The 11902-nt window shown below is 33.3% G+C and overlaps 2 protein-coding genes across 4 annotated transcripts; both read left to right on the top strand.

Annotated features, from left to right (window-relative positions):
* Window positions 1–3: 3 nt before the first annotated feature.
* Window positions 4–924, top strand: LOC123212567. Its single transcript, XM_044631747.1, has one exon. The coding sequence runs from the start codon at window positions 35–37 to the stop codon at window positions 521–523; it is 489 nt and encodes a 162-aa protein (XP_044487682.1). The 5' UTR covers window positions 4–34; the 3' UTR covers window positions 524–924.
* A 6715-nt stretch (window positions 925–7639) lies between these two features.
* LOC123209925 (R3H domain-containing protein 4-like) lies at window positions 7640–11099 on the top strand. 3 transcript variants are annotated; one of them, XM_044628020.1, is made up of 7 exons: window positions 7640–7956; window positions 8105–8178; window positions 9001–9109; window positions 9636–9718; window positions 9886–10044; window positions 10351–10458; window positions 10676–11099. In XM_044628020.1, the coding sequence occupies exons 1-7, from the start codon at window positions 7884–7886 to the stop codon at window positions 10826–10828; spliced, it is 759 nt and encodes a 252-aa protein (XP_044483955.1). In that variant the 5' UTR covers window positions 7640–7883; the 3' UTR covers window positions 10829–11099. The 3 variants fall into 3 exon arrangements, with proteins under 3 accessions (XP_044483955.1, XP_044483957.1, XP_044483956.1); XM_044628022.1 differs by lacking the exon at window positions 7640–7956 and adding an exon at window positions 8518–8552 and having other exon boundaries at window positions 8123–8178; XM_044628021.1 differs by lacking the exons at window positions 7640–7956; window positions 8105–8178 and adding an exon at window positions 8578–8752.
* The last annotated feature ends 803 nt before the right edge of the window (window positions 11100–11902 follow it).

Raw genomic sequence — 11902 nt, 5'->3', positions numbered from 1 at the left:
AGCACCAACAATCTCTCTGTAATACCAAAAGAAAATGAAGGCAGTTTCAATGGAGAGAATCAAGGTTTTTTCATTACCTGTCTTTATGTTTCTAGTACTCATCTCTACCAAGATGGATTGCCAGATGATAACGCGGCCTCTGAGGCCATTGCCACCACCAACTCCTCCACGCCCACTCTGTACCTCCCAATTCAATCTTGTAAATTATGCATGTGCACAGCTGCCGTACAGCCCGGCGCCACCTCTGCCCCCTCCCCCATCGACACCCCTTCCACCGGATAATAGTGATTCAAGCCATAGACATAGACATAGACACAGACACAGGCGCCATCATAACACGAGAGAAACGCCCGAGGAAAGCAATTGTTGCCGCTGGTTGAAAGAGGTAGATAATGAGTGCGTGTGTGAGTTGCTGGTTCAATTGCCTATTTTCCTTGCAAGGCCTGTGCACGAGTACACAGTCCTTGTTGATGATTCTTGCAACGTTACTTACACTTGCTCAGGGCGCATAAGATTAACATAATGAAGAAATTGTCATCCTTAATTATGTTTGCATAATTAAAACTGTGGTAGTCCTCTTAACTTGCCATATTTTATATATATACGAGTTTTACTGTTAAGTTTGCAGTCTAGAGTGTCAGTTCTTGTGATAATAATTACACATTTGTACTGTTTCATCAGTTAATTTAGGACTAGCTACATGCTTCCTTGGCAAGTGCTTATGCATTTAAATATATTAGGTGAATAAAAATGGCTGCTTACAGAAAATAGAAGCTGAAATGGGAAGTGCTCTTTTTTTTTTGTTTTGGCTTCATTGAATTTGTATAATAATCCAAGCTACAAGTTGGCGCTTGGACCTTTCTTTATCGCAGTGCAACAAATGAATCATTTGAGATCATAAAATGAAATTCTTTCTTTCATCAATGGATTCGTCTCCCATTTTCCCATTACGTCCAATGAGAGAATATTAATTCGCTAACATGTTAGAATATAGAAGAAACCCTTCACTCTTTTATCGGGTGATCCATCGCACCCAGAACCTATCCAAAACATCTTTAATTTTAAACCATTTGATGGATGAAAAAAATCAGTTGTTTTACGGATACTCATCGAGGCCAAAAAAGATGGCAGTAAAGATAACGAGTTCTTTTTGGAGTATTGGATCTGCAGACGTTTGAAGAATGCTTATATGTGTAGGGGATATTATACTATATTGCTGGATTCAAGTGGAATGAAAGAGAATGGGTTCTGGGTGGAACACTTACACACCACCAATAAATCAACAAATAGTTGCTTCTTCTTCTTCCTCTCCACTCATAATAATGCACTTAATATCAAGAAATTTAACCGTGCAGCGAAATCAAACTTGGGAATTAGATAATGTTATTATCTTCTTTTTTATTTTATGCAAATGCCCTCTTTCTTTCTTCTGTCTTACTACTGATTGCTTGCACAAGGCCACAGATTCTTAAGCAATCGTGATCATGAGCTACCACCATTGATGGCACCAGAGGCTGAGTGAAGATAAAAGAACAAATTAAGTTCGTACCCAGTAATGCTACGGAGGTCAGTGCCTTCTTTGGACGGCTGGGTGCTCACTGGTGCGGTGCGGTGGGGTGGATTATAGCCACTATGCCAAACTGAAAATTTTCCATGTGCTCACATTAAACTAAGCTCAAGGGATTTTTTTGATAGAAACCCCATGTATAAAGAGCAATTTTACGGACAACCAACAAGTGATATATCACCTTGCTCTCGTTCCGTAAAGTTTTATGGTTAATTAATGGAGAGGGTATGATTCAGATATCAATTTTTTGTAAAGGTATTATTTGGTGCTAATAGGCTTGACTAGCCTCTCCAATGTCGTGAAGGTAGATCTCGCCTCCCAATACAGATATACATCTGGCCTTGGGTGGTTGAAGAGATGCCTAGTCTAGCCTCCATCAATGCCAGTGCAAGTCTTTCATGGCTTCACAGTTGTTGCGATGTCTCTAGTGCCCCCAAGCAATTTGCGTCAAGGTATTGTAGGCCATTAATTAGCAATGTGACAGTCTCAATCGTCAAACGCCTAGAGTTTTGACGTAATGGAATCGCCCAAGCAACACACGTTAACATGGTTAAGCATGTCTGTTCGTCACTCATTGGCTGATTCTATTGTAGATTCATTAGGGGAGTGTTTCAGGAAACCAGTCAACCTCGTACACTGCCCACCCTGTTACTCTTCTCAAGATGCTGTGAAATACAGTTCATAACATTCTCCCAAACCTATTTGTCCGCATTGTAGGAAGTGATTACGGATCAAAACATCACACAGCATAAGTGAATAAATCTATAGCATGATATCCACCCATAAAACTATCAAGATCATAATATTGGGCGATAATATACCTTTTAAAACAAAATAGGGGGTGTTGAAACACTTACTCTTATTTGATGGCTCTTTCATTTTACAACCGGATTCAAAAGGCCTTTCGTATTTTGACAAGGGTAGGATGACTCTTTAGTACCCACATAGGGTAGCAATGTGAGACTCCAAAGGCTTGCTAGAACCTCTGTGGATGATATGTACGTTGAGAAAGAGGTTGAGATAGTAAATTAAAACCTTAGCTAAAAAAGTTCTATCACTGTCACATTACCGTGTTTATATAGACACGACGAAATGATCATTTTAAAGAATGGAAGTCATTCCAATAACAATTTAATTATAAATCAAGCAAATAAAAAATTATCAATTTTAAACCTAACAATTGTTCATATTTATGAATAGTTGTCAAGATTTGGATAAAGTCAACCCTTTGACAAATATCACTTCAATACCTCCATTTTTGGGTTATATCAACTTGCCCCTAAAATAAAATAAAATCTAACTTAGGTCAACAATTTTATAGAGTTCAATGTCACTCTTTTAATTATCAGACGTGACTCACTCTATACAACCCACAATTTTCAAATTTAGCATTCAACGTTTTTTGTATATGACTTATATATCATATTGGTAATAAACAAATTTGTGATCGATCTACAATCATTTAGACATCCTTTCATAGACAAATATTGATCTCTAGTAAGACATTATGCTCATCTAATTGACAAAAATCTATGAAATACAAAAATCTGTTAGTGATACAAGTATCGTACAATCAAATATTTCATTAATTGATATCTTATCAAAATTAAGGCACATAAGTAGTGTTTGCCTCAAAATATTCCTTGATTTACTTTATTTGATTTCTAAAGCAACGAACAGATAACATTTGATTGAGCAATAACTCAGTCCCATTGTAGTTACACATTCAAATTATTGTTGTCATCCATTCCTTAAGATCTCTACTTATGAATTCAAGAGTGATGAATCTCTAATTGATTCACCATAACATTTGTACATTTTTCATTACGGTCAATTATTATCTTTATGATTGTCCTAAATTAATGACTAAATTGGATTAGTGTCAAATTGTGTCAATTGATACGCAAGACATTCTAGTTATCTTAAGTCAAAAATCACATGCACTATCATTTGTTAGAGAATATATTTTATACACACTACAGTTATTATTTATATGAAATTCCCTAGTGAATCAATCTAGTGAGCATGTAGATAACATCTATCTAGGGATGGATTTGAGTAGAGTTGAGCCCAAATATACCAAATCTAAAATGAATTTATGTTAGTCAAATATATCATCAAAAGGTTGTCGACGGGGATAAATAGTATATCAACTAGATGAATAATAATATTACTGACAAGATAAATAATATCATCAATAGAATGAATAGTATCGTTAGAAGAGGATTCGAATCAAACTCGAATTGATCTATTGAACTAAAAATTTAGTTTAAATTCATCTTAAATCAATTTGAAGGCAATTATAGTTCAGCTCGAGTCTATCCTTATATGCACCCATGTTTAAGTTTAATTACCCTTTTAACGTAATAATAGGCATGTCAATAGGGTCGGGCTTGCCTGAGACTCGATTATTCAACTCAAAAATTTAGTTTTTGTGTAAATGAAATTCACGCTCATATGGGTCTGACAAAAAAATTGTGTATTAAGTTATCGTGTTTAGGCTTGAACAAAGACTAAAAAATATCCAAAATTCATTGTTAGCTAAGACATATATGTCAGGTTTTTAAACATGTAGAGGATTGTAAGGGTGCTTTTAAAATAATATAAACAAGCCCAAAATGAGAACAAACAGGCGAAAGCCTAAAAAAATTTTAATGAACCAAACCTAAACAAAAAAATTGGTGTCTAAATGGGTAAACCCAAAGTATGAGTCTGAATTCTTTTAACATTTAGTTAAGCATGAAACCAAAACATTTTAACGACAATATTCCAATAGAAATTTCGAATGATGAAGATGTTGAAGTTCTTAACGGTCTGTCTAACTTCTTCAAAGAATATGTTCTAATTTTTGTAACAATTACAGTTAATGATGATAGTTACGAGGCTCAACAAGCAAATAAGGGTTTACAAGGTAATGAGCCGAGTAGTTATCTAGAAAATCAAACTATTGATATAAAAGAGATTCAAAATATCGGGATCAATCCAAAATAAGAAATTTCAAAGGAAGATTTTGCGTATATAATGATGTTGATATTAATGCATTATATCGTGTGGAAGAATTTCTTAATGACAACGAAGAAAAATTTCCAGAGTGGAGTGAATTTGATGAGAAGGTTGTGCATGATATTCCAATTAAGGAATCGAAGGTTGAAGAGAAGACATGTTAATAAAGATATCGGTGGTACAAGTAGTTTTCGAAAACAAATCTTGATGGTGGAAATGTTCGTATTGATGCATTTCATTGGTTACCTTCTTTTTCTGACTAGTCACCTACATCCAAAAGTCGAAGAGTGTCAAGCCATAATGATTCTCCAAAAGTTGGTAAATTATTTTCAAGTAAACATGTCATTGATGCGATATGTCGAGATACTCTTCAGAGAAAATATCAGTTTGTAGTGGACAAGTTAGACACGCACAGGTGGATGGTTAAATGTGTTAACGAAGAATGCAAATGGCGTGCACAGGCAGTTAATGTGGGAGAAAGTGATAGTTTTGAATTACGTCGTTTGAATAGTCATCACACATGTTCTAAAGACTAGATATTACATTATCATAGGCAAGCAGACACCCGAGCTTTATGACAAATTTTGAGGATCAAATTTATTTTAGTTGATCGTGTTTATTGACTAAAAAGGATCATTGCGAATATTGTTGATTGATATATCATACGCACAAACATAACAGACAATAAATTGGACACTTCAATCATTAAGGGGCACACCAGAAAAGTCATTTATGTTGCTACCAGCGTATTGCTATAATTTAGTACCTTGTAATTCGAGAACTGTGACACATACACTAACGGATGAGCAAGAACAATTCAAATACTTTTACATGACATTGGGTTACAGTATCCATGCATTCCAACAACATGAAGCACCATGGTTATTGTTGTCATCACTTTCATTGTAACATGCGATCCAAGTACAAGAAGAATGCAAAAGTTTCATGGATGTATTGGAAAACAGTTAAGACGTACATGAAGTATGAATTCCGAGAGGTAATGAAGTCATTGGCTCGTAAGCACCCTGATATAGCCGCATACCTATATGAGGTAGGTTTCGATCTATAGGCACAGACATATTTTCCAAGATATAAGTACAATATAATGACTACCAATATCACTGAGTCAGATATGCTCGAGGTTTACCTATTACTATGCTAATTGAGTTCATCAGAAGTACATTGCAACAATGGTTTTATGAAAGAAGAAATCATGCAAGTAAATATATATTCAATATTATAACATGTTATAAATGTGTGTATTATATCTACATCATTAACTCGAAACTATAACTCTTCTCTCGAGGTCACCTTACTTACTGCTCTAAGGATAAAATAGTGTATTAGAACCCCATTAAATCGACTATCCTTCAAGTCCATGAAGTATTTGAAACAGGTACGTTGAAAAATTTGTAATTGACTCTCTATTAATAATTTTTTGATCACGACTCTCACAACTCTATATCCACGTATAGTAACTTAAGTCTTAAAGTTTATTCGATAGAAAATATCATTTCATCCATGTCTTCATCCCTTTTTCTCTTTTGTCCAACTCCTTATATTAAAATTATATTGCGATTATATTAAATTTATATCAATTTTATATTATAAATTATTCAATTTTGAATATAGAGACTTTATTCAAAAAAATAGATATCAAGTTCGAATTTTATATGTCAACAAATCTTAAGATACACAAATTTTATTTTGCCCCTTATATGAAAAATATCAAAAAAGCCATAAAATTTTGCATAACATCATTTTGTCTCCTAAATCCAACCATGCAAATTTCGCATGGCGGATAACTTTGGAAAAACACATTTTGCCCCCTACCTCGTGAATTCGCTTGTCAACCACACAAATTCGTATGTCAACTGCACGAATTCGTGTGGTTGACCGTCACCTCAAGTGTCAACCGACTTTTTAAATTTCTATTCTGCCCTACCACACGATTAAAAGTCGCATATTCACCCCTAATCACACGACTTCGTGTGGTCCACGAAGTTTGAAAAATGCACAAAACCTCTCTGTCTCTAACAAATCTCATCACACGAATTCGTGTGATCAGAGCGTTATTCGCATGGTCATTGCTGAATTCGTGTGGTTACATTTCACCTCCCAAACTTCGTTTTTCAAATGTCATTTCAACAACAATCAATTTTACACTTAATCTAATACAAAAGCCCTAAGAAAATATATCAAAATCACCAACAAATCAAGCAATTTAATCAAAATTTTCAAATCGGACCCTAATGTTAAACATGCAAATTTCACATCAAATAGAGTAAATCTTGAACCGAAATGCATAAAGAGATAAAAATGATTGTTTTACTAACCTTATTGTCCATTTTCTCATTGGAAATGTTGCGAAAATCGCTTGAGAAAATTGAAGATGTCGACTACGTGAAACGTGTGTTTGAATGTGCTGTTTTCGTGTGTTCGATGCCTAAACGCGTCATGTTCTTCTATTTTGATATGAAGGGCATTTTCATCTCTACGGGATTTTAGAGCATTTTAGTTTAAAATTCAAATTCAGAGGTAATTTTGTTTTGCCCCTTTAACTTTGGGGCAATTTAATTGATTTTCCTACTTAAAATGTTATTGATTATATATTAATCTTGTAGTTGATAAAATTAGCATATATAAATAATTATTATATTAATTAATGATGATAAAAAATTATATTATTTTATTTAAATATTCGTAAAAAATTATTGTTTTTAAATTAGTTTCATGTTTAATTAAACTAATATATCTTAAATTAAAATATTTTTGTATATATTATAAAATATTTTTTATGTTAATAATATATTAAGATTTTTTATGGTGTTGAATAATAAAATTAAGATTTACCCAATAAATTTTTAATATTAAGTTGACTAAATGTGACAAAATAAAACAATTGATACATCATTTGTAATTTACTAGGTTGAGATTTATTTTTAATTTTAGAATCACTTCTAAAATTTTAATTTATATTCGTACATGTCTTTCAAGCACCAACTAGAATTTGAGCTTTCGCTGATAAAGTCAAAAGGGCATTTAAAACCCAAACGTACAGCCACATTCAGCACATTTTATTATGAGCAGAAAATGAAGATTTTGTTTCAGACAAGTGATATTGGATCGGCAAGAGGCGTCGCAAACTCGAATATTCTCCCCCTGTTTTTTCCGTTCTCTTCTCGTCATTTAACGCCGTGTTTGCTTCACAGCCTTTAAATATTTCAGCTTCGGCTTTTCGCCTTTACACTCTTCAAAATTCATTTATCAAACCCGAATAAGGAACTTCAGATCCGTTCATCAATCAATAATCATGGCGTCGCCGGATGTTCTCCAGAGAGAAGATACCCTCCTTCATTCATCTCCTCTTTTTGATCCCAAGAAAGGTTTCTTCGGTTATAATTTCTAATACCCAGATTTTATATATATATATATATATATATATATATATATATATTGACAATTTCTTCAATGTTGATTTGTATGAGTTCATAGCCTCGTTTAAAAATTTTAAATTTCGGTTTTGTTTTTTAGCGGGAGAAAGTGCAAAGTCGCGCGGACTGTCTCTTGAGAAGAAGATTGAATTTTTAGAGAGCTTAACTGGAAAAGTAATTATCTTTCTTTGTCTTGTATGTGTTTGTGGAGAGAACTCAATTTATAGGGATTTTTGTTGTTTATTTGTAAGAATTATAAGTTTGAACTTTGAACTCTGATTGAATGAACTTGATAAACTCTGTGGCAAGGATTCTAATTTATTGTACTTCAGTTCTGGCTACACGCTGAAAATAGAAGTTGTGTATGTAAATGGGATTAGAGCAACCTATATGACTTTATGTTTGGTCCTCATGTTTTGAGCAGTAATTGTATATTTTTTTATGGATATGAAATATGTAAAACAAAATCGTAATTTTGGGATCTGTTGTTGCTGTTGCATAATTTTGTGGCAGTTATTGCTGCAAAATTTTGACAACATGTTTTTCAGGTGGGGTTAAGTGATTTAATGCTATAGGCAGTCCATGAGTGCCATACATAGAAACAAAAAAAAAAAAAAATTCATTTTATGGCTGCAAAAAGCTTCATCCAGCTATCATATAAAAGGAGTGTACTGCATTGGATGGCTAACTGATGTCATTTATATCCAATTTATTGGTGTAGATAGGAGTCTTGTTGAAACTATGAATGGTATGTAACTTTTTGGAAGGAATTACTTTAATTTCCCTCAAGATATTTAACTATATATCAGCAGAAAAGAATTTATATGAATTTCACAAAACAATAAGGTATGGGGGGAGGTTGGAGGACAATTTACCAGAAAAATGTTTATCTTGCATTACTGAATTTACAGATCAGTGTGTGATGGCCAAAGCTTTTGCACTGAACAAATTAGAGTGGTTTAGTTTGTTCTAGGGCTAATTTCTCTCACAATGCAGGTCAGCAATCGGAGATCTCGAAGATGGTTAAATGATCGTTTGTTGATGGAACTTGTTCCTCGCTTAGATGCAGAGGAAATTAGAGGATTGTTTGCTCCCCCTCCCTGGGGTAACTATATACTTTAAGTTGCCCATTGATGTTTCATACAATAATTATCTCTCTTTTCTGATTATATGTGTGTGTTGCACACATATGAAATCCTGCTAAAGTTCCTTCAGGGCGATTATTTCGATTAAAAGCCTACAAACAAATAACTTGTTGCTTAGCCAAATGTAATTTTGCCTCTGTCATTTGCAGACATGTGAATGCAAGAGATTTAAATACTAGCTGTTTTCTGAAATTCTTTCTTACTGCTCTAAAGTTGTTACTGCATCATGTTATCATTCCATAGCTGATACATGTCCAATTTTACCCAGTTTTTGTTACAATATGGAGTTTAGAATAGACCTTATTTTTACAAAAGGTTACTTATCGTCTTGTACATTATGTTTTTTATGATACATGTTTTTCTACTCTCTTATTACTCCTGCTAGTGGATAAGTCACTGCATCATGTTATCATTATCTAGTACGTCTTTGCAGTGTTACTTCTTAAGGTAAGCTATTTCAACACTGATTTTGTGCTAATTTTACAGGTGATGAAGTGCCGCCATCAGCTTTTTGTATGACCAATTGTCAAGAGTGGGACAAATTCAGGAATATAGACATGGATAAAGAGGTCTTTATGCTTCACTTAATCATAAATTCTGTTCCAAATTTTAAATTCTGTATTGTTGACAAGAAGGTATATCGCCAATGCATGGATTCACTCACACCAAATGTTGGTGTTATATGACATGTAATTTGGCCAAATGTTCCAACTCTTGCCATTTTTCTTTGTGATAGGCTAATATTATTACCACTCTAAATAGCTCATCTCTAAAGAAGAAAGGTCATGACAATGCTGAGAAGATAGCTGTTTTAAATGCATGGCATAGAGTTGATTGTCGAACAAGAGAGGCGCTTCGCCGTAACTTTCTTTCAGAACTGATTGGGGGCTATGAGGTATGAATTTTTTTTTTTTAACCTTTGTGCTTTGTCATGTTAGTTTTATTTATTCACTTGCTTCTTTACTCAGACTCGTGGCATCTATTGGCAAAATTTCTTATCATTCAACTGAAGTACTACGTTGATATCTGTAATCCATTGGTTTCATAAAGCAATGGTTTTCAACCATTTATTTACTGTATCAATGATTTCTGCTATGCATATCTTAAGTTTTAATTCTTGTGTCAATGAAATTGGTATCTGTGCTCCTTATATAGTTAATTTTGGCTTTTATTAGGAGTTAAGATTTCTTTTTCTTTACAGGATTGCATACGGGCCTTCATCAAGGAGAGTGGAGATGGAGATGGAGATGTGCTCGTGCTAAAGGTTCAAGATTCTTTTCATAGGTTGTTGCTGCATGGTGTCTGCGAGGTAATTTCTCCCCCATATATGATCTCAATTTAGAGGTTTCATTTTATGACAAATGTGGAGCTATGCAATCAGCTTCCTTTAGAATTTGACAAATTAATCCTTGGTCGATGTCATTATTTGTTTGCACCATGAAGATAATTTGTTCAAGAAAGAATTTACTTTTCTATGCTCAAGCACAAGATACGCAGACTAATGCAAGAATACATGTTTTGGACAGTTCTACAACTTGGTCTCAATAACAGTTACAGAATCAAAGGATTCAGAAGCTTTGAAGATGACAAAGATAAGGAAGAAGAAAAGGGTTTCGCCCTATCTCCCGAACATTACCCTGTCCCATTTTCTGAAAATGTCCAAGGAAGGAATCTGGTAAAAGTGTTCTCCCATACATGATGGATGTAAATTAGATTGTGTATAATAATAATTTAATGGTGAAACTTCATGTATCTTGATGAAGTAATTTCATTTCCCTTTCTCAATTATCTACTGTAAAACTAGTTCATTGACAAGTAGCTCTGAAAAACTGTAGTCACCAAGTCAACACAAGATGTTGAATATAGGATTATTGTTTATTAAGAGAATTAACTTATTTCATTATTCTGATGGAGATGCTGTTCTTGTTAATGAATAACTTAATTCTGACATCTTTAATTTCCTTTATTTCGGCCATTATGCAAGCATTACTACCGTAAAAGGTTAAAGGGGTTGAGTTCTTTGAATGCAGGAAGGCAAGAAAGCTTATATCCTCTAGATATTGCATATTACATTTTTTGCTTCAATGGTGAATTAAGTATCATGGGGCATGTTTTGAAAGAAATTAAAAAGCAAAAAAAAAAAAAAAAACATTTTTGTTTGAATAAACTAAGATAAAAATTTTTATCATATTGTTTAGGGGTGTGCATAATTTGGTTCAAACCGTAAAACCGGATCGAACCGTTTGAAAATTACGGTTTGGTTTGGGTTACGGTTTGAACGGTTTTCAAACCAAACCAAACTGTAAACCGTATATATATATATATGTTGAATGTGCTTTTTTTTAGGTTTGTGTTTATGATGCAATTATTATAAATTAAACATGTTATGTTTATGATAGTATTATTATAATTTTATTAAATTTCACATATGGAAGATATGAATGATGATTTTTCACTAATTATGTCTTTTAATCATGGTTATTATTCATTTATTTTTTCTTGAATTTGAAAAATTGAAAGTGAATACTTTTTATTCGGTTTGAACCGTAAACCGAACCGCACCAAACCGTATATTTTTAGTTTTGTTTGGTTTGGTTTATAATTTAAAATGGTTTGAGTTGGTTTGAAATTTTTTCAAACCGTTTTTTTCAGTTTGGGTTGAAAAATATTGTAAACCGCATCAAACCAGATCGTGCACACCCCTAATATTGTTAAATTCTTTAAAGGAAAAAAGAAACTTAATTTTTTTGTTA

Source organism: Mangifera indica, chromosome 3 (assembly GCF_011075055.1).
Source record: "Mangifera indica cultivar Alphonso chromosome 3, CATAS_Mindica_2.1, whole genome shotgun sequence".
In the NCBI taxonomy this organism is placed as follows: Eukaryota; Viridiplantae; Streptophyta; class Magnoliopsida; order Sapindales; family Anacardiaceae; genus Mangifera; species Mangifera indica.
Note: the sequence above shows the minus strand (reverse complement) of the source record. Positions and strands in the feature narration are given on the sequence as shown.